Below are 23,898 nucleotides of genomic sequence, written 5' to 3' on the forward strand. Positions count from 1 at the left end.
CGCTGCCAAGTGCCTATGTGCAGATAGGTATCGCCGGATATCTTGCATGGCCATCTTGCATTAGCAGGAGATACAGTGTAGAGGAAAATGAATCAATAGGATTCAATGGGAATATACCATGACTGGTATAGTCAATTAGGGTAAGGATTGGTAATACATGCTCAAGTGGTGTTGCTTTTTTATGATAAATTAATTCAACAAGGGCAAGGGCACTGGACAAGTGAGTGGCAGGGGAGAGCCTCTCCAATGGAGCCAAGGCCACTCTCCTGGTGCTGTGCCTTGGGACTTTAATTGTTCTGCACAACAACAGTTGTGGAATTCTGTAACTCCTTGCCATTGCTGGACCCCAGAGCAAAGTTTTCTGAGGCCTGAGCTTCCATGACAGCAGTGTAAATGAACATTGACATTTCTGTACATGGCAACTGATTAAAGGCAAAATGCTGTTAAAGATTTGAGCTAGATTTGGTACTGACCATGAATGGACATAAACCATTTAGCACGTGTTAATTTTAAAAAGCTATGTTTTAATCATTTTTATTGATTCTCACATCTCCAGTTATTTTTGCAATTCAAGCTAATAATATTTTAACACTATTTTAAATATATATGTTCATTACTATATGGCATGACCTAGCCTCAGATATTTTAGTAGTTCAGTGATAGATGTGCTGGTGAGCCTACTAATTCTGTCGCCACAAAAATGGGGTCAGGTTACAGCTGCTCATGAGTTTGCTGCTGCAGAGTCCTCAGCGAGCCTACAATAAAGCCGATTGTCCTGGAGGAGTGCCACATGAGCTCTGATATTATTCATTTTTAATTGCAACTACTTTTAAAAATAAATATGCTCACGGTCAGAATTGCTGTGCTAGCCACTAAAGCTAAAAATTCCACAAATAGAAACTCATGATCATTACAAACCAACTAAATTCAATGACACTGCAACAGGATGAGGTTCAGCTAAGTAAAAATATAATTAGAGGAGTGGAGCACTATTAATATTGAGTGTCTTGTTTTTCAATCCAGCTTTTAATCATTGCTTGCTCACATTAATTAGAATTACAAATACAGCAAATCTATTTTTTAACCCTGTATCTAGTGCAATTCTGTTAAGGAGCTTCACTGATATCTAAGTGGCTGTGAATGTGTATTATGAGCAGCCACCTGAATAAAACATACATTATAATTAAATATCTTAAAAATAATTTTAAGATAATTTCAACATCTGTATCTTTTCAACAGCTCTGCAAACTATTCATAAAAAGCAAGAATTCTTTGGAAGAGGAAAAGCCACGAGGTCCAACGACCTTGTTACCTTTTTGGCAGATTGACCTACTATTGTTGCCATAGAAACATGGTTAGAGTACAAACAAGACCAGCCACTATGAATTAATTTGAATTTAGTTACTATGATACTATGAAATGACAGTGAGAAGTAACCTCATCACATGGGTGTAAATTTTATGGCTTGTGAAAGGAATATAAACTTTTTTAGCTTATGTACCATACAAGACAATTTATGTAATCCTACTCGATATTAATTTCATTCTATAATTTATTTTGTTATAAGGCTCATTACTAAATGAAAATAAAGGTTAATATTGAGTATAAGAAGTGTAACTAATTAAATGTTTAAATAGTTGCACAAACAAAACAACAAATGAATGTTGCTGAATGCAAAAACTGTTATTGATGGTATCAGGATTGCCACCAGAGGCAGAAGATAATGTACTGGATAAACAGCACTTACATTTACTACATATCAGCACTTAATGTGCTTTCCCAAAAATGTTGTCAATTGAACAAACCAATGATAACTTCTTAAGAGTCTACAAATAGCAAGAGGCTCATAACAATGCAACACTGTATTGCAAACTACTGAATAACAACATTTAATGGTAAATAAAACTAGCATCAAAAGAGCTAACAGGAAAAAAACTCTCTTACAATGTATTTACAGTACAGAAACAGGCTATTCGGCCCAACAGGTACATGCCTTTGTTTAACTCCAAAAGAGTCATGTAGACTGTAGACAAGAACTGTTCTGTTGAAGAGTCATACAGACTTGAAATGTTAACTGTGTTCCTCTCCGCAGATGCTGTCAGACCTGCTGAGTTTTTCCAGGTATTTTTATTTTCATTTTTGTTTCACACCATTTATGGTGGCCTAATATTTAATTTTTAATTGAGTTTAAACTTAGAAATTGAATTATTCTAATGAAACAGCTGACTTTAGATTTTGCATTTTAACCTGAATATTGGTCTACCTCTGGCTGTGTGATCAGCCAAGCAGTTTCTAACCTTATAGCTGAAGTCTAGGCATTCTTGAGGGTTATTTTGGCAAAAGGGTGAAAATGTGTGCAAAATTGGCACTGTGTTACTAAGAAATGCCTGTTTGAAGATACGGTTTCATCTCATAATTTTGTTGATCACCCTAATTTTTCATTACCATAATTTGAACTTGCTTGAAGGTGCTAAAGCATAGAGGTCTGCAGGCTTACCATCAAAGTTGTTGTTCCATTGCAATCAACCCCATCTGAAGCCCGCATCGCCTTGTGGAAAGACCGGCTCGCCAGTCTCGAACAACACCCAGTGATGGAAATTCTACCAGATGAAAGCCTTCCCCCAGGCTAATTGCAACTGGGCAACCTGGAAGTGCCTTAACAGACTTAGGACTGCTGTAGGTCGTTCAAAGGTGTCACTAAGCAAATGGGGATATACAACCTGCCAGACAACTTGTGAATGTGGAACTGAGCCACATATTATGCAACATCTTCTGCAACGTCTATCACTAGAGGAACCCTGCATTGTTGCAGATCTTGCCGAATTCAACAACAAGGCGCAAGATGTGTCCAGTCCTGGCTGGGCCATGTATGGACTGTCCGTGGACAGAATAAGAAGAAGAAGCATCAAAGTGTGATTAGATGCAATTTTTTATGGAGCAGTGCATGTGGGCTTCATGCATCCACTTCCACTGAAGGTGTTCCACCAAACTATTTTACCTGCTGCAACTGCAACTGGAGCCTTGAACCAAGAGATGGAGAGCTGTACCTGTAGCTGTTTAGGTCATCATGGCCCTTAACATTTTTTGCCACTGGGTTGTTTCAGGCTGCAGCAGATGACATCAGCAACATCTCCCAGTTTGCTGTACACCACTTTATCAAAGGAGTCATTGAAGACCTCCCTGCCAGCAAGAACAGCTACATTACTTTCCTAATGGACCGAGTGAAGTAGGATTAGGGAGTACTTGGCTGCACCCATGCAAGTACATAATCATGTGTGATTCCCACCACTATCTCGACATGTTTCTGAAGGAAAAATAATCCAATCTCTTAAAGTTCAGCTACTTTCAAATCACAGGCAATGTATCATGCAGATCTGTGACCAATGTCCAGGCAGCAGTCATGATGCATTCATCTTGGTCCAATCCTCTGTGTTGCTTTTATTCCAACCAGACTAGGTCACAGGCTAATTACTGGGTGACTGGGGCTATTACCTTCTGACATAGTTTGTAACTCCTGGCAGGAGACCTGGCACAGCTACAGAGCTGACATACAATGAGAGTCATGCTACCAACAGAAGCTTAATTGAGCAGGCCACTGCATGCTCCAGCAATGCTTCTGCTGCCTGGGCTATTTTCTGAAGTAGTTCTGCATGACAGCGATAACTGTCATGTATATCCAGGTTTGTACTGTGTATTGCGATAATGAGGGACCAACCCATAAGAGGATGAACTTCCATTGTGAGCTGCTGTGAAAGCTGCCAGAGCTGTTAGCATAAGTTACATCATTGAGGGCACCTTTGTCATGTTCATGGAACTGCCACTTGCTTCACATTGGACATGTTTTATTCATCATAGTTAAATCATAATATCACAATTTGTACCATAACTTAAATGTTGTAATACTTTTTGCAAAAATGGCAGAAAGAAAAAATACATTTTCATGGTTATGCTTGTAACACAATGAAAAAACAATAAATAGCTTTAGAATATTTTCTGGTGCTACAAGACTCTTTCCCAACAAAGCTACCTCATCCTGAAAAATTGTGGAAACTTTTTTATCTTCCTAACAGTCAGCAGAATACAAAGTCTCATTTTAGTCTAAAGGTGCCAACATGGTCCAAATGAATAATATACCATGGGCTGAATTTTACGCTTCCCCGCCTGCAAAGCTGCCATCCACCACCTTTCCACTGCCTCCCAAATGCCCCAACCTCTCAGCAATTTTACAGCTGGATTGTCTGCACGCCCTTGTCCCATCTGAGGCCCTTAAGTGGGCAATTAATGACCACTTAAGGGCTGTTTTCACCCGGCCTCAATTTTCAGGTTGGTGGGAAGAGTTCAGGAGCAGGGGCAGCCCATAAAGTCACCCTGCTCAGGCCTTAGTGGGACGTAAGGGGGCGGGGGGGGCGGAGGCCTCCTTCAACGGCCTCTTCTCTACATTGGAGTCCGCACAGCTGCTCCCTCCACACCCCCCCCCCCCCCCCCCCCCCACCCCCCCCGCCCCCCGGTCTCTTCATCAAGATGCCCAACCCCTCTCCCCACCTCCCTGGGACCTCATCTCCCCTCCCCACTCTGAGACCACCCACACTTATGTGGTCCTGTACTCTGGGACTTGAATCTGGGGACTTGCTTGTAGCCCCAGTCCAAGCCACTGCGCTCCTGGCACCACTGGAACTACTGAGTTTCTGACCAATCAGATTGGCTGACAGCTCTCTGAGGTGGGATTTCCTCCCAAGTGAAGGGTGGGTGTCTGTCTCCATCCAATTAATGCTCCAGCAGTAAACGGCTGTGGGGAAGACAGTATTGGCGGGGATGAATTCCCTGCTGACACTTCAGGTGGTGGGGTGGAAGCACCATGTTTATATCCACAGGTGAGTGTAATAAATTATTCAAACAACATCAAAAAATATTGCACTGCAATAGATGTGCAAACTTGCCAAGGGAACAGTAGTGAGACTTTATTGCTGCACTTTAATTATAGATATTGATTTTGGCTGTTTCAGGAACTATATTTGTATGAGATTTGCTTGATTCAAGGACACCACATCTTTCAGGCATAAAGCAAATCAAATTAATAACTAGAATTAATTCATGGCTTCTAATTTAAGATTAAATTGAGCTCTTTGGATTAAACAGAAAAGCCATATTTTGAGTTATTTATGGCTTGTCTTCCAAAAAACAATCTATATATTATTGACAATCTCAGATAGTTATTCCAGAAAGATGCATAGCACAGCCTTAATAACAAAGATGATCCCTTTTACTTCATTTATGTCCCTTTGTATGCCTTTGGTTTTGTGTACCTCTGTGTTATCATTCACAGTTGTCAGTATAGATGATTCCAACTGAATACATTTTATAATTAATTGTCCTGGTATAGCGCTTTGCGTGACAAGGAAAAATATCGAGAGAGACAGGAACCTTTAATGATACCTGTTTTCACATTAAATCAATACTTGGAAATTGCATTTATAGTTTACAAAAATCAAGAATATACTTTTTTGTTGTAAATAGATATTGATAATCCAATAATTAGTAACAAGCTCTTAATCAAATTTTGGAAAAGATTATTTAATTTAGTAAATTTTTTAATGCACCTAGCAGCTTTATATTAGTATTAGTGAACAGAAAATTTAGTTCTGCCACTTATATAGACTAATCACAGTAACCAAAGGCAACAGAAAAAGGATAATCCTTTCTCAGCAGATAAAGTTGTAAGATAAAATACAAATAGTTAAATTCTAATTTAGAAGATATATATATATATATACATCAAATACCACACATTAACTATCAATTTCATAATTCTATTACTTCATTTACCATGTGACAGATCAGCACATTAACCCGCCTCATGGTTTAATAATTACATAGGGCAGAATCTTATGAGATCTGCAGGGCTGGAAGCGGGACTAGGAAGGAAATCAGAGAGCTGGTACGGACACGACAGGCCAAGTGGCCTCCTTCTGTGCTGTAACCATCTAATGTTCTATACAAGATAGGGGAATCATGGGTTTGCAGGTAATAGCACGGATTGAGGATTAGTTTTGATGGGACAGGAAACAGTAGGAATAAACAGGTAATTTCTGGGATGGCAGGATGTAACCTGTTGAGCACAGTGTTGTGCACAGTTGCTTGCCCTGTTCACCTGATCCCCTACAGAGGACATTTGTGTATTTTGGTTCTTTAATTTACAGTTGGTGCAAACGGTCCTCCAGCCGCACCCTCACTTCACAAAGTTTATGCCATGTACAATTATAAGGAGGAGGTCTTGTGGTGCAGTGGGTAGCATCGCTGCCTTTGAGCCAGAAACTCCAGGTCTGAGTCCCACAATGGGACTTGATGGTATAAGGAGTGTGTGTTTGGCATGTGGCCAAATAGGCTGAATAACAACCTGCAAAACCTCTAACACTCACCAATTGGCAGGTGTTAAATGCGGCAGAAACTCCTGGACAGCCACATGGCGGAAAGCAAGTTGGAGCCTCTACCATCACTATCCATAGCTCCAGACTACAACACATATTGCCACGATGACTCGGACTCCCTGCGTGAACTATAACACACAATCGCGATTGTAAGGTTAGCTGCTGTCATCTGTAAGGTTAGCTGCTGAGGGCGGCGGGCCCTTTAAGAGGAAGACGCTGGTCGGTGATTGGTTAAAAGTCGGTCCCCCGCGCTCCCAGTGCGCATGCGCGTGTCGAAGGACGCTGCATTTGCCAAGGAAACGGAGTGAGAAACAGAGGGAGAGAGAGAGATAGGGAGGGAGAGGGGCTGCTTTCCAGACAGACTGAGAGAGGCACTGACGGCCTCGGGCCGCCGAGAACATGCCCCTGCAGTTTAAGGTGAGATCTTTGATTTTAAAACGTTGGATTTTAATAACCCGCGTCGCTGCCAACTTCCAGGCCCCGCTCTGCCTGCGGCTCCCCCTCCCTCTCCTTTTCCCTTCTCTCTCTCCCTCTCATTTTCCCTTCTCCCTCTCCTTTTCCCTTCTCCCTCTCCTTTTCCCTTCTCCCTCTCCTTTTCCCTTCTCTCTCTCCCTCTCTTTTTCTTCTCTCCCTCTCTCTCCTTTCTCCCCCTTCACCAAGAGTGATTTTATTGCTGCTGCATGTAATAACTCTGTACATTCCGAGCGCAGTTTCCAAATCCACTTCAGTGAGCTATTCTCATAGACGTCTACAGCACAGAAGGAGGCCATTCGGCCCATTGTGTCTGCACCTGTCAACAAATATCTGACTGTACTAATCCCATTTTCCAGCGCTTGGCCCATAGTCCTGGAGGCTATGGCAATGCAAGTGAATACCTAAATACTTCTTAAACATTACAAGAGTTTCTGACTCAACCACTCTTACAGGCAGTTAGTTTCAGACTCCCACCATCCTCTGGGTGAAAACATTTCTCAACTCCCCTCTTAGCCTTCTACCTCTTACCTTAAATCTATGCTCCCTGGTTATTGACCCCTCTACTATTGGAAAAAGTGCCTTCCTATCCACCCTATCTATGCCCTCATAATCTTATACACCTCTATCAGGTCCCCTCTCAACCTTCGTCACTGCAAGGAAAACAATCCCAGCTTATTGAATCTTTCCTCATAGCTCAGACCCTCTAGCCCAGGCAGTATCCTTGTAAATCTCCTCTGCACCCTCTCCAGTGCAGTCACATCCTTCCAATAATGTGGTGACTAGAACTGCATGTAGTACTCCAGTTGCGGCCTAACCAGCATTTTATTCAGTTCCAGCATAACCTTCTATTCTATGCCTCGGCTAATAAAGGCAAGTATCCCATATACCTTCTTAACCACCTTATCTACCTGCCCTGCTGCCTTCAGGATCTATGGATATGCATACCAACTGAAGTTCAATCTAAAACATATTCCCATCTTGCAAATAAATGTCAAGAGGTTTGCAGACCCAATTATTTAAGCAGCCGATAGTAAAACTTCAGCGATTGTGGAAGAGATTACAGACATCAGCTAATAGCCATGAAAAAAACAATGAAAATCCAGTTCCCTTTTTTAAAATGAAAAGCACTTCCTACAATCTGGTACCAAACAGGCCTCTGTAGATGAATGTGATTAAAACTGACTAGGATTAGGTAAGAAAGCTGAGGAGGGATTCCAAGCTAAACATATTACTGCTGCAGCACAATACCTACATATAAAGCAATTGATAAAACAAGTTGCACCTGAATATTTCACCTATAAATTATACTTTAAGTTTCTATTCCACCAAATGAAGTGGTTGAGCCAGTTATACTGGACAACATTAGATTTATAATATTTATTACTGACACATAAATGAGACCGGAATTATGGAAGGATCAGGATGTATTTGCAGCATAGATTAAAGTGAAAATTGTCATTTTAAAAACCAGATTCATAAGAGCACGATTTGTAGCTTGACCTGGTGGTAGACTAAACACTATAGCCATTTGAGTCAGAAGGCTGTGAAGCCTGATTTAAGGATTTAAACAAATAATCTGATATTCCCATGCACTACTGAAGGGGTGCTGCATTGTTTGAGGTACTGTTGTTTGCACAAAATGTTAAACTGAGGTCCCATCTGCCTACTCTGATGGATGTAAGAGATCCCTCCACATAATTCAAAGAGCAGGGAGTTCAACCCTCCTGGACTACCTAGGAGTCTTTTGGAATGGAGGATTGATCTCCTGGGCAGTCCAGCAAACAACCTGAGAGAAACTAGCGAAAGTGGAGTTGATGAACAGCTAGTGACTACGAACAGCCTGAAAAAGCTCACTGGGAGCAAAGGTACTCACCTACAGGGAGACAACTTTTATAAAGGAAATGCAATAATGTTTGAAACTGTGCCAAGTGTCCTGTGCTCAATGCTTCAGGAATACAAAGAAAGTTGGCAGCTATAGTTATTCTGCGTCTTGACCAACCTACATATCTTAATCAATGTTTGCAAATACAGCCTAACTGACAGTTTATTTTATTGCTATTTGTGGGACAATGCTATGTGCAATTTGGATGTGACATTACAATATTGACTACACTTCTAAAGTAATTATTTTGGTGTGATGTGTTTTGGACATTGAGGATGTGAAAGTTGCTAAATTAATTTTGTCTGACATCTTTTATAAAAATTTGACAGTCAACCAAGAAGACGTACCAGTTCAAAATCTGTTTTTGGCATGCAATAAGTGTTTGGGTAGTTTTACATAAGCAACTTCACTTGAGAAAAAGATCTTTGTTTTTCCAATAATTGAAATTGAATCCAACTTTTGCTGACTTTTGAAGTTTCTACTAAATTATATTTTGTCTACTTACTTCTTAGGGTTTAAGTGAATACAAAAGAAATTTCAAATGGAACGACTCCAAGAGATCACGCTCTTGTAGTCCCTTTTCTAAGCAAAAAGTACCATGGGCAGGTCTGCCCTCAGAGCAGCTGGGTAAGCCTTTAATACGCAAGCAATGTTTTCCAATTAATCCATAACTGCTGCTTTAGTAACCATTAAATTCAAACTGATCCATCCAAGGGTATAAGGTAGTAAAAACAGAAAGACCTGGAAATACTCAGGCCAGGTAGCATTTGTAGAGAGAGAAACAGAGTTGACGTCTCAGGTCGATGACGTTTGATCGGAGAAGGTGTAATGTACTAATTCAGTTTGAGTTTTTTTTTAACCCCACTCTCCCTATTTTAAAAAAATGCTTTCAATAAATTTGACATTGGTGTTGGAAGAAAAATATTGAAGTTTGCCAATACCAAATAAAGGGATATAGCAAATTAAGGAAACAGTGCAGGACTACAGAGGCTGGTTGCCAGAGTGGACAGGTGCACAACAGATGTAGATCATTGCAGATAAATATGAACCTTTTGGATTTTGGGGGAAATGAGCAGTGAAAAAAGTGTAAACTGTAAAATTCCAATAGATTGGAGAGATAGAGATCAAAGGGTGCAGGTTCATTGGTCTTTGGAGGTTGGAGTGTAGATAGGAAGGCCATATGTAAACCAAATGGAATTACTGGTTATAGACAGGGGTGTTCAATACAACAGCAAAGATGTGATGGTGAATTTGTAGAATAATTGATTAACCCAAATTGGAATATTGCTTGCAATATAGGCATCCTATTACAAGAAGGATATTAGAACTGTGGAAAGGATACAGTAAAGATGGATTAGAATAGGAGGTTAGTTTTGAGGAAAGACTTGGAAAAAATTGTTTCCTCCCCCTAACATCTTTCAACCATACACACTCTAGAACAGAGAAAGTTATGGTGGATCTCGTAGAAGTTTTGAAACATATACAAAATTTTGAAAAGCTAAATCAGGAAACAACATAAATCTCTTTCAATCATGTAGTATCTTTAATATAGTTCATTGTTCCAAGGCTGTGTAACCAAAAATAAATGGGCACTAAGTCAAATAAGGACATGTTAGTAGGGGTGACCAAAAGCTTGGTAAAAGATGCAGCGGGGTGGGGGGTAGTGTAAAGCTTTAAAAGCAATTTTTTATCACAAGTGGTCCTTAGAACATGCAGTGCTTTAACACTAATATATGTCAGCCATGACTTAGCTGGTGTAACCCTCGCCTCTGATTCACACTCCTGGGCTTGTGCACAAAAATTGAGACTGGCAATACTTAGGGAGCACTGCACTGTCGGAGATGCTGTATTTCACATGAGATGTTAATTGAGGCCCTATTTGCCGTCTTGGGTGAATGTAAAAGATCCTATGGCTCTATTTTGAAGAGCAGGGGAGGTATCCCCAGTGTCCTGGCCAATATTTATCTCTCCAATTAACGTCACAAAAAGACAAATTATCTGGTTATTTTCATATTGCTGTTTGTGGAAGTTTTCTGAATGCAAATTAGTTGTTGCATTTCCTACAACAATGACTACACTTCAAATACTTCATTGGCTGTAAAACGCATGAGATGTTCAGTAGTTGTGAAAAGTGCTATATAAATACAAGTCTTTTTTTACAAAGCAGAATTTGTAAAATGGAATTGATTACTATAAGGAGAATTATACATGTCTCATTTTGTATTTTAGGGAATACAAGAGAACCAAATTTTATCTCAAAGAAACGAGTGTCATATTATAGACCTCAAGTTTCGCAATCTTTTCACTGGGACTGGAGCAGTGATTATGGAAGCAAACCTCATAAACCAATGCTCAGAGAATCTGAACTAGTGAAATCACAGTCTTCTGTTTTCAATGAAAGAGTGACTGAGAAGGCTCAAGGTAACCAGAAAGAACCTAAAACTCCTAATGCTCCTCGAAAGCCTAAAATTGCCAGATCAAGGTCTGCGGACAGCCATTTGCATTTAGCGTTAGAACCATCACTGACCAAAGACAAACAATTGGCTACAGATGCTCAGAAAGAAAAGGAAGACAACACACCTAGAAAAGAGGGTGCAGATAAGGCATTTAGCAATGATGTAAGTAAGAATGATGTTTATCAATGTGAAAGACCACTTTTTTAGTTCTATTTTCTAGAATTTATCGAATAACTGCCAAAATGAACTTTTTCCATTTGCAATTAGATTCTAGTCCTTCTGAAATATCAAGAGCAATGTTCAAATATTTTGAATTAATCTTTACATGCCTTTAAATCAGAATTAATACGACAATGCCTTGATGGAACATGGTTTCATTTACCAGCTTAATAAAAAGTCAGAATCTTTTAAAGCAATTTTACGTCTTCATGAAAGGTGATTGATGGTTACTAATATTATGATTCTTCCACCAGTTAGTGGAACTGGACAGCCATTTTGCACATGCCTTGGTTTAGCAGTTAGTTTTACATATCTGCTCACTGTTAACCTGACTCTATTTTCTCTGGCTGACACCTACTCCTGGGTTTAAATGTGTGCTTGTCCAGAGGGAGGCAGGATGGCTAGATCATGTTGTATGATTCTGTTAGCCTCAGAAATGGACAGCTGTAGAACAACTATAGTTTCTGGGATAAAAACAAAAACAGAATTACCTGGAAAAACTCAGCAGGTCTGGCAGCATCGGCGGAGAAGAAAAGAGTTGGCCGATGCTGCCAGACCTGCTGAGTTTTTTCAGGTAATTTTGTTTTTGTTTTGGATTTCCAGCATCCGCAGTTTTTTTGTTTTTATCTCATAGTTTCTGGGACGCCTGAAGACAATGGTAGTTGCAAACCGACCAACAGAAAGTTGGTCTTGCCCATGGTGGTTTGTGATTGGTTAGTAACCATGAGCTAAGAATAATATTTTAAAAGTGCACCACTTCAGTAAAGATTATTTGGTTAACTTTTATGACACACAGTCATATGAATTGTTTTGAAATACATCATCGTGCCATTAGCAAGCAATCCCAAAGCAACAAAAGTTCAAATTTCTTCCCAAGTGCCCTCCCTCCCTATGAATTGTTGGCAGGATTTGCAAAACACCTTTGACAGAAACAATGAAACTGGTTGCTCATTTGAAATTACTATGCGTTTTTTAAAAATTAATTCACGGCTTTGGTGGCTGGGCATCATTTATTGCCCATCCCTAATTGCCCTTGAGAAGGTGGTGGTGAGCTGCCTTCTTGAACCGCTGCAGTCCATGTGGTGTATGTACACCCACGGTGCTGTTAGGGAGGGGGTTCCAGGATTTTGACCCAGCAACAGTGAAGGAATGGTGATATATTTCCAAGTCAGGATGGTGAGTGACTTGGAGGGGAACTTCCAGGTGGTGGTGTTCTCATCTATCTTCTGCCCTCGTCCTTCTAGATGGTAGTGATTGTGGGAAGGTGCTGTCTAAGGAGCTTTTATGAATTCCTGCAGTGCAGTTTGGCACCTGTTATGCAGTTACGAGGGGCCTCATGAATGATCCTGGCAGTCATGTTAGTTGTTGATAGTTATGTTTATTTTATATTTTTATTGATGGATTAATGATTTAATGAGTCTTTAGGAACCTGTGGCCCCTCCTTTATGGGGGGGGAGTGGGGCTCGCCATGCGGGGAGCACAGCAAGTAAACCTGTGTGGGGTTGCTTGCTGGTCCCAGGGAGGGGTCCCTCATTCAAAGGCAGGCAAACTAGCTCCCACATAGGTGTACATTATGATTGTCCCAATTTAGTTTGGCCGTCGGGGCTTCTTATCCCAATTATTGCAGAACATTTCACAGTAAGGGAATTTCCTCAGCATTGCTTAGCAGCTCATTAGCTTTATAGCTCATGTGTTGACTATATCCATTTGCCAAATATGCTACTTTTGTTTGCCTTCTATTCAGCTGAAAATCATAGCTTATTCATTTCTTGGTGACTGCTGCTATCATCAACAGTGTCATTTTTAGCTTGCTGTTAAAAGTCACCAAACATAGCTCCTTTTGGTTGTAACTACATTACGAGAATCTCAGTCATGCTGCTCTTTTTCCCTATTGGCTGCTTTTAGGTAGAGAGGCACTTTTCAATTCTAGGGAAGGGAATTCCTGGTATTAGTGGCAAGTCCACTGTGACTCCTCTTGCATAGCAGGTAGGACGTAGGAGATGGGGACTAATATTAGTTTAAAGTCAATACAATGAAGTTACATAGAAATATATTTAAATTGAAGTGAAATAATTTAAATGTAAGAAAAGGAGCAAAGTTAATGTTTGGAATAATAAATTCAAGAGGAAAATTTGATTCCATCATAACCCAATCTGAATTTGCCTTCTGGTGACTTAACTTCATTTACAAAAATGAATTCTCATATATGGAATGTTTTAAAATGAGAAAAAAAAAAATCACCCATTAACATTAAAGATGGTCTACTTGAAATCAATAGGTTAGCTATGCACTTCAGAAGAAAGCAGGGTTGAAGACTGCACCACGGAAAAGTTTAGCAAGAAGCTCGGAGTATCAGAGACAATTTGCTCGGAAAAGTCAGTTGGACAATTCTCCATTACTGGCTGCAGAGCAGGTATTGTTGATCTTGTTTTCTATTTCACAGAGCACTCTTGTTAGTAAATACCAGGTAAGGTGGTAATAAATTTCCTCATAATAAAACCTGGTCTAAGAAATATAACATTCAACAATTGCACCAATTTAGAACAAATGTAACTTATAAAGCAGAATCACAAAGGTGGTAATCTCTGGATTACAACCTGAGCCATGAGCAAATTGGTATAGGATAAATAAGATCAGAGAATTGAATATGTGACTCAGACATTGGTGTGGGAGAAATTGGTTTTGATTCATAGGGCACTGGCAGCAATACTGGAGAAGGAGGGAGCTGTACTGTTGGGATGATCTTCACCTGAACCGCAATTGAGACTCACCAGGACACTGGTCTCAAACTGGGGCTGTAGAAAGGGCTTTAAACGAAATAGTTGGGCGGGGGTAGGGCGTTCACGTGAGAGGAACTTTGGAAAGTTAAAGAGAAAGGACGAGGCAGTAATGCAAGATAGCAATATGGGTAATGGTAAGCAGGGTGTGACAGGAAGGGACAGAGCATACAAATAAGTGAACCAGCAAATATAGTTAGAGTAGGGAAAATGGCTTTAAAATAACAGAGGGAAGAGATAAAAGGAGATCTAGAAATTGAAAGATAAAAAGTTGAGGCAATGGAAAAATATATTGATGTGGGATAGGAAGGGATGGAGAGTTTAATGGTAATTGTGCATCAGATAGTAGGGTCCATGCAGGGAATAGCAGCTGAAAAGTAAAATTGAAGTCACTTTATCTGAATGAGTGACGCATCCGCAATAAGATGGATGAACTAGTAGCACAAATGGTTCAGATCTAATTGCCGTTCCAGAGGCATGGTTACAAGGTGAGCAAGGTTTGGAAATAAATATTCCAGGCTACACAACACTTCGAAGAAACAGGCAGGATGGAAAAGGTGGAGGGGTAGCCCTGATAATAAAGGATGACAGGAGGAGATTAATAGGAAAGGATCATGGCTCAGAAAATCTTGAAGTGATATAAATATGGCCAGAGATTAGGAATAGCAAGGGTCAGAAAATGCTGGTGGGAATAGTTTATAGGCCCCCTTAAAGTAGTTATACCACTGGACGGAACATTAAACAAGAAATTTTGGAGTTTGCAACAAAGGCAATGTCATAGTTGTGGGGGATTTAATCTTTGTACGGACTGGACTAATCAAATTGGCAAAGGTGATCTGGAAGAAGGGCCAGGACTTTTAGGATGGTGGGGTTTCCCTTCCTGCCATCCGACGAGTCCGTGGGGAACACATCCCCACTGACGTTGCCTGTCCCACAGCGATTTCATGCTCCAATGAGCATTAATTGGCTGGACGTGGGACTTGCGCCCCTCACTCTGGAGGAAGTCCAGGTTTAGAGACCTGCTGGCCAATCTGGTTGGCCGTCAGCTCTCAAGTCAGTGCAGTGCCAGAAACTGCAGTGGACAGAACTGGGATTGCAATCAGTCCCCAGAGCCTAAGTCCTGGGATTCCTGGAACAGGTAAGTTTTGGGCATCTCCGGGGACGGGAGGCCCTGGGGGAGTTGGACAGAGGGGGGATTAGGGTGTTGGCAGAGATGCAAGGGGTGGGGGGGTGGGAAACAGAGGTTCTGCAGTTACTGGACCTTAAGTGGGGCAGACTGATGTTCAAAGGGGGCTGCTGATGCAGGTGCCCCATCTTCCTTCCAGCCCCAGGCCTGAACCTGATTTATTTTCGGGCTTTCCCTAAGTCCCGGAACTCCGGGATTTGAGGCTCGGTAGGAAATGGCCCTTAAGTGATCACTAATTGGCCAGTTAAGGGTCTCAACTGGGGCAAAGGTGGGTGGACCTACTGAGGCCTGCTCCAGTGTAAAATTGCAGAGAAGTCGGAGCAGGTGGGAACCCAGACTATCCTAGGAATTTTATGCTCACTCCCTGCCTACAAACTTGCCAGCGGGTGTGCGTAAAATTCTGCTCATGAGTTTGCAGAATGCTTTCATAACACTTTCCTGGAGCAATATGTTGTGGAACCAACTAGAGATAAAGCTGTTTTAGAGCTAGTGTTGTACAATAAGGCAGGGTTAATTAGTAATGTCATAATAAAAGATCCACTGGGAAATAGTGATCATAATATAATTGAATTCCACATTAAGTTTGGAAACAATGCACTCCAATCAGAAACAAGAATCCTAAACTTAAAGCCAATTAGAAGGTATAAGGGGATAGTTGGCTAAAGTTGATTGGGTAAATGGACTAAAAGGCATGGGGTAATCAAATAGTGGGACATATTTAAAGAAACAATTCAAAATATTCATTAACAATGCATTCTACTGAAAAATAAAGACTCAGCAAAAAAGATCCATCTGTGGCTTACTAAGGAGTTTAAAGATAGTATTAGATTAAAAGAAGTGGCTTACAACGTTGCAAAGAATCATAGTAAGTCTGAGTATTTTTGAAATCAGCAAAAGGCCACCAAAATATTGATTTTAAATAAAGGAAAACATGAGAGTAAACTAGCAAGGAATATGAAAAAGATTGTAAGAATTTTACAAGTATGTATATAGAGTAGCTAAAGTAAACGTTGATCCCTTGGAAGCAGAGACAGAAGAAACCATCATGGGGACTGAGGAAATGGCAGACTTAGACTTGGAAGACTTCCTGCATCTAGAGATGCATGAGGCAGGCGAAGCACATGCTTGTGTTTGTTTTTCATAACTTATTTCTGTCGCTAGCCTGAATCCAGAAGCTATAGCTTGAGGGGTGCTACTCTGTATCAAGCGTGGCTGACGGGAGTCTCTCCCACTCTTACCGCACGCCATAGGCGTGTTGTAAGGATTTGCAGGTTGGCAATCAACCTGTTTAGCTAGATTATGAACACACCTTACGTGACTATGCAAATCCTAGAGTGGGACTTCGACCTGGAGATTTCTGGTTCAGAGGTAGGGAGGCTACCTACTGCACTGCAAGACCTCCCAAAATAGCAGAAGCATTGAACAAATATTTTGTCCGTCTTCATAGTAGACGGTTACATATCAGAAATAGAGGGCAAACTAAGGGCTAATAAGCGTGAGGAAATTAAGATAATATTGGGAGAGAAAAGGTATTGGGAAAATCCAATGGACTAAAATCTGACAAACCCCAAGGACCTGATGGCCTACATCCTAGGGTTCTAAAAGAAATAGCTGCAGAGATAGTGGATGCACTGGCTATCATTTTCCAAAATTCCCTAGATTCTGGAACTGTCCCAGCCGATTTGAAATTAGAAAATGTAACACCGCTATTCAAGAAAGGAAGGAGAGAGAAAACAGGGAACTACAGGTCAGTTGGCCTGATATCAGTCATCGCAAAAGTGCTAGAATCTATTATTAAGGAAGTCTTAACAATGCACTTAAAGCAGGATGTGATTAGAACAAGTCAGCATGGTTTTACAAAAGGGAAACCTTGTTTGACAAGTTTGAGAGATTTTTGAGGATGTAATTAATAAGGTGGCTAGAGGGGAACTGGTCGATGCAGTATACTGGTATTTCCAAAAGCTATTCAATAAGATGCCACACAAAAAGGCAAGATAAAAGCTTATGGAATTGGGGATGATATATTAGCAAGGATGGAGGATTGGTTAACTGGCAGGAAACAAAATAGGGATAAATGGGGCATTTTCAAGTTGGCAGCCTGTGACTAATATAGTGCCTCAAGGATCAGTGCTGGGCCTCGGCTATTTACAATTTATATTAAAAACTTAGGCGAAGAGAGAGAAAGTAATGTATCTCAGTTTTCTGATGATACAATGCTAGGTGGGGATGCAAGCATTGAGGAGGACACAGGCTGCAAAGTAATATAGACAGGTTAAGGAATGGACAAGAAGACAGCAGATGGAGCATACTGTGGTGAAGTGTGAGGTTATTCACTTTGGTTGTAAGAATGGAAAAGCAGAATAGTTTTTTAAAAAGTGCGAAACTTGTAAATGTTGATGTTCAGAGAGACTTGGGTGCACTTGTACAAGGAACTCAAAGCAAGCATGCAGGTACAGCAAGCAATTAGGAAATCAAATGGCATGTTGGCCTTTATTGCAAGGGGACTGGAGTACAAGAATAAAGAAGTCTTTCTACAATTGCACGGAGCTTTGGGGAGACTATATCTGGAATACTGTGTTCAATTTTCAGTCTCCATATTTAAGGAAGGATATACTTGCATCGGAGCCAGTACAGCGAAGGTTCACTAGATTGGTCCCTGTGATGAGAGGTTTGTTTTATGATGAGATGTTGAGTAAATTGGGTCTGTATTCTCCAGAGTTTAGAAGAATGAGAGGTGATCTCATTGAAACATTCAAGGTTATGAAGGGACTTAACTGTAGATACTGAAGCATTGTTTCCCTTGGCTTAGGAATCTAGAACATGGGGGCACAAACTCAGGATAAGGGACCAATAATTTAAGACTGAGATGAGGAGAAATTTTTTTCACTCAAAGGGTTGTGAATCATTAGAATTTTCTACCTCCAAAGGATTGTGGATGTGCCATTATTAAATATATTTAAGGCTGAGAAAGACAGATTTTTGGTGTCTCGGGGATCAAGGGTTATGGCAAATGGGCGGGAAGCCAAGGTTAGCTTTGATCATATTGAATGATAGGCTTGACGGGCTGTATGTTCTACTTGTACTCCAATTTCTTACGTTTTATCATTCTTAGATACCTAATTCTGTGAGGATAATTTTGTTTTGAAAAAAAGAATAGATTCTCCAATTCAGCTGTCCATGACATTAGGTCAACTGAAGTGACAGCTGCAACAATGTGCTTATGTCTATAAATATACAAAATGCAATCTGGGAAACAGGCAAGTTGGGGATGAGTAGAAATGTGCTGCTTCAGTCTGATCATTCCTATAATGTAACATTATTTTGTCAGATATTTGATAGAATTATAATATCTTTGTGAATTTAAACTGCAAGAACAACTTGCATTTATATAGCACCTTTAACATAGGAAACCATCCCAAGGCGCTTCTCAGGAGTGTAATCAGGCAAAATTGATACTGAGCCAAAGAAGAAGCTTTAAGAGCTTGGTCAAAGGATTAAATTTTAAGGAAGGTCTTAAAGGAGGGCTGTAACATGAGAGGCAGAGGTTTAGGAAGTGACTTTAGAAATTAATGTCTAGATAATTGAAGATGATCAGTGACGGGGCAGTGGGAATGGAAGATGTACAGGGATCAGAGTTGGAGGAACAAAGGAATGTTGGATGGTTGTAGGGCTGGACGATGTCACAGAGGTAAGGAGCGGAGAGGTCATAGAGCAATTTTAACTCCAGGATTAGAATTTTAAATTTAAGGTGTTGACGGGCCAGGAGCCATTGTAGATCATCAAGGTTGAGGTGATTGGTGATTGGGTTTTGGTGCTGATTTAGGACACAGGCTGTAGTGCTTTGGATGAACTGAAGTTTCTGGAGGGTAGAGGATGGGTGGAAAGTCATTTGAAAATTGAAATGGTTGAGTTGGGAAGTAACAGAAGTACATCTGAGGGTTTCTGCAGTGGATGGGCTGAGGCAGGGTGGGGACAATTTGTTATATTAGTGGACTAGGCAGCCTTTGTGACCGGGAGGATATCAAGTTGAAGCTTAGTTCAGAGTTACATGTGATGCACAAGTTGCAAATAGTCTGGTTCAGCCTGAGACAGAGGCCATGGAGGAGAATGGAATTGGTGCATGGGTGTAGTGAGGCCAAAAGACAATTGCTTCGCGATCCTCAATATTTAATTGGAGGAAATTGCAACCATCCCATTCAACTGAACAATGGGATGGGGGGGGCAGGGCATATTGGAGGATTGTGTGGTCAACCATGTCAAAGGCTGCAGAGAGTTTGAGAAGGATGAGGAAGCATAATGTAATTTTGGTCATAGACACAGGATGTCATTTGTAACTTTGGTTAGTACCATTTCAGTGCTGTCGCAAGTATGCAAACTGATAAGAGAAGTTTAAACATGGAGAAACAGGAAAGATAGGCATGAATTTGGGAAGTGCAACACATTCAAGGACTTTGAAGAAGAAAGGAAGGTTGAAGAAGGGGATAGTTGCAAGGACAGAGGGGTTAACGGTAGCTTTTTCTTTTGAGGAGGGAGTGAAGTTGACAGATTTGAAAAGGATTGGGGCTCAATACCTGAGGAGAGGGAATCATTTTATAATGTTAGCTAGCATAGGGATCAGGAAGGGAAGTTGATTAGTCAGGAGTTTATTGGGAATTGGGTTGAGAGAGCTGGGATGGGTCAAGTGAATAAAAGTTTGGAGGTAACATGAGGGGAGATGGTAGAGAAACTAGAGAAAGATGCAAGTTCAGTGCTAGCATAGGCTGAAACACTCAGGGGAAGCTGGGTTTTGCAGACAATGGGAAGGAAGGGATGCATCCAAGGCAGCTGGATTGGTACTCTCAATTTTAGGGATGAAGGAGCACTCAAAGGAGATAGCAGGGGAATGGGATTAAGAAGATGATTGGTGGAGGAAAGAACTTTGCACTCCAGTTGATCATGGAGTAATGAACAGTTTTGCCTGAGAGCAAGGCCCGTTAGTGATTGAGATGATCCAGCTTCATCTAACGATGAATGACAAAACCAGTTGTGCACCATATATGTTGAAGTCTTGTGTGCTGGGACTGAAGATGGGGGATTCATCAGAAGGAATGATCAGGGTAAGAGATGGGGGTTTTATTCAGGGCTGTGTTTGGTGCCAACTAGGTGGCACACTTTGCACCCATGCGCAGATGCAGTATTTTTTTTGTTGATACATCACTACCAGTGACACCAGGCAGCTGCCATTAAAAAAAAAACATGGCACTCTTCGTTTCCTCACAGTGAGGATAACACTCATGTATCAAAACGTAGATTTTTGCTGTCTGGACTTGTCACTATAATCCCTAATTCTAGCATCTAAACAGATTAGCCCGTCACTCAGAATGAAGGAGGCTGCTTTCTGGTGGGGTGTCAAAGGCAGAAGTGAGCATTAACTAAGCAGATCTAAAGCTGTAGAAGTGCTATGGTGAATGGAGGGCCATTAAATTAAGAGTTTAAAAGTGCTATTGTAATTAACTTGGGGAAGGATTTCTTTTAGGAGGAAGTACAAAAGGAAGTGGTGTCACATGGAGATGGAGTAGCATGGGTTACAAGGAAGTGAGTAGGGCTAGTCCAGTCTGTGATTGAGACAACTAAGGCAGGGTTTTCTCTATGGGCTTTTAAACCTTGCCCTCAGGCTGAAATGTGAGTCAGAAGCAACGTTATGTGGAAAAGAACCAATTATTGTAATTTTCCCTGGAACAGCCAATTTAATGGCCAGAGATTGGGCTCGTCGTCCAGTTTAATAGTGGTTGGAGGGGGCTGTTGAAACCGGAGGGCCAATCAGAGACTTCCCAGCTTTAACAGAGCAGCAGGCTGCAATGGAATGTAAATAAGGGAGAGGGGACTTCAAAACAGAGATGCCCTCTCTACGATGTTTTAAAAATTAATATTAAAAACTGGATTTTGCAGCCAGACCACTATTGTGGGGAGTGAGGGTCGAGGTTCAGTGGGGGAGGGGGATGTGCCCCTCTACAGGGTGGCCTGCTGTACCCAGGCATGCAGGACAGGCCTCTAGGACTGTTTAAAGTGCTGGCCCCAGGTCTGCTGCAGCAAGACTACATCCCATCATTCATCTGGCATCTGCTGCTTGAGGCAGCCTGGAGGCCGACTGAAAATTCCCAGCTGACTGCCTTTAAGTGAGCTTAATTTTCCATTAACAATCTTAAATGGCTTCCCAACTGCGTGCTGGCAGTAGCCCTGCTGCATCCCACCTCTATGAAAATGGCTCTGGGGCAAATGGAGCTGGGAAACTGACATGCAGCCAGTAGCGTCATTTTTAGCACCCGCCCGCCTCTGATCCCATCTCTGGCAGGTACTAGAAATCGAGCCCAATGAGAATAAAGCGGTCGCGCAAAATGTTAAGTTAGAGGAGCTAGCCATGAATGTAGGTAGGAGAATTTAAATGGCAACAGAATTTAGGAGTCGAGCAGGGTGAATTGAGATGGGGGTCAAAATAACTGAGAATGAAGAATCGCCCAGTGCAGAGAAAGGAGGAATGGACTGGGAATATTTTGGGGAGAAGATTTGTGCATGGCTGAGAATGATGATTTTGTGGCTGCTTTCTCCGTTCCCCTTGTGGTTTCAGTTAAAAATGAGTGTTTTTGCTTTAACTTCCAAGAACAATTCTACAAGTCGTCGTACACAGAACTCATTGCATAGAATGCTTTAATGGTGATAATGGGGACAAGTTTAGAAAGCATTGTGGTTCAAAGTCTACATATATTTAAATCCTAATTCAGGTAACTATTATCTGCATAAACAATGTGATGACACTGAATATTCACTAACAGCTGTACACCAGCTATTCTCGTTAGGTGAAACAAAACCAATATTTATGATATTTCTGCCTCGTTAGTGCTCAAGTTAGTTAGATCTATGTCATATTCCAAAAACTTTTCTAATACTTTAACAAGTGAGTATTGTAACTTGTAGTATAAAGTTGATTTGAGTGCTGTTATTTATTATTTATTAATCTTTATTCATAACACTAAGAAATATTGTTCTTGTCTCCAGATTATTCACACCAGAAATAAGCATGTTTCTCAATTTAAATTGGGTAAGATGCTCAGTGAAACAGAATACTCAAGTCAGTATAAAGGTTTGCAGCTACCTAAAGGACCACGCTTCCGTAAAGACTTTGAAGCTTTACCGTTTGAACAGGAGAATCTTTCCCGACAAAAGGTAATTGGATATTACCTGCTCATTTTCTGTTTATGATCAAGAAAAAGAATGGTAATTTATTTGTGAACCTGTTGAACATGTCTGAAAATGTCTCTTCCTCTATCTGCTTTTGTCACCTTTCCTCAGCTGGAAAGGTTAATGGAATATGCTCTCGGGTCTCTGTAATTAGCTATTAGATGATTCTTTCCTTGGAATTTTACGCTATTAATTGCAGGGATATAGTTTTTCTTGATAACGTGATCAATCATGAATTAATATTGTCACAAGGGACTGCACTTCTTGGTACAGAACGTTGTTCACCATTACACAGCTTTACAAAATATGTCACCAGTGGGATCTAATTCTTTTGTATCCATTCTCAAAATGACACTCAGAAATATATCAAATAGTTGAAAATTATTTAAAATACTTTTTTTTTTACATGGCTATTTATTTTTGTCCCACAAATCTCATTTTCAGAACTTTCTCTTTTTTTCTCAAAAATGAATATTTTATACAATAACAAAAAACACTATTATAATTAAAGGAGCTTATCTACTTTATTAAAAGAGAAGTTGTGAAAAATCAGCGGCCCATTCTTTCGTGCATGTCTTAAGCTTTGAGTTTTCATTTACTCAGTAATAATCTGAAGCCTGTCTATCTTAAGTCAACAGGATCAACCTCAAAAGACCAGCGACAGGATACAGAGGAACAAGTATTTCAAGAGCAACAGCTTCCAAACCAACAGAATCCACAGAAACCTGTTTTCTCATGCAAAGGGCTTAAGTATGCAGCTTTTAAATTTAAAATGCATAGTCTAACTGTAAAGTATGATTTACTACATTCAAGTTTATAGAAATTATTATTCATATAATTTTGTTTTTTCCAGAAACATTAAGTCTGAATACAAGACTAACTTTCAGCCTCCAGGTCAGTATGACTACAGAAGAGGAACATGCCGACCTGCAGAGGTGGGTGAATAATTGTTTCTAACACCAGTGTTTGAAATTCATTTGAACCTTTGATAATATTAGTTAATTTGAAAATAGTCTAACCATTTTGATAGTGAATATTAATACTTTATAAAGTAGGAACTATGTACTTTTGCAGTTATGAATTCATCTGATTGTGTTTTTAAAACTGGTCTTTAGAGGGAACTCTAGAGGGCGCTTTTGCACTGTCGTGCAATTTCTCAGTCAATGCATGCTGTGAATTCTTGTTGCTTCACTACTTTCAATTTTGAATATATATTATTTTATTGGATTTTCAAAAGCAATCTATTTTAAAATTATCTCTACCT

At 40.5% G+C, this 23,898-nt stretch overlaps 1 protein-coding gene across 4 annotated transcripts in view; it reads left to right on the forward strand.

Annotated features, from left to right (window-relative positions):
• The first annotated feature begins 6,681 nt into the window (after positions 1 to 6,681).
• Positions 6,682 to 23,898, forward strand: part of mdm1 (Mdm1 nuclear protein) — a 31,172-nt gene continuing 13,955 nt past the window's right edge. For 2 of the 4 annotated variants that reach the window (XM_041216516.1, XM_041216517.1), the window contains exons 1-6: positions 6,696 to 6,842; positions 9,294 to 9,408; positions 11,011 to 11,399; positions 22,452 to 22,619; positions 23,266 to 23,384; positions 23,488 to 23,569. In XM_041216516.1, the coding sequence (XP_041072450.1) occupies positions 6,825 to 6,842; positions 9,294 to 9,408; positions 11,011 to 11,399; positions 22,452 to 22,619; positions 23,266 to 23,384; positions 23,488 to 23,569 (891 nt within the window). In that variant the 5' untranslated portion in view covers positions 6,696 to 6,824. Of the gene's footprint in view, positions 6,843 to 9,293; positions 9,409 to 11,010; positions 11,400 to 13,734; positions 13,870 to 22,451; positions 22,620 to 23,265; positions 23,385 to 23,487; positions 23,570 to 23,898 lie in introns of all 4 variants that reach the window. The other 2 variants (XM_041216513.1, XM_041216514.1) reach the window with 2 other exon arrangements.

The sequence above is a fragment of the Carcharodon carcharias genome, chromosome 21, assembly GCF_017639515.1.
Source record: "Carcharodon carcharias isolate sCarCar2 chromosome 21, sCarCar2.pri, whole genome shotgun sequence".
Classification (NCBI taxonomy): Eukaryota; Metazoa; Chordata; class Chondrichthyes; order Lamniformes; family Lamnidae; genus Carcharodon; species Carcharodon carcharias.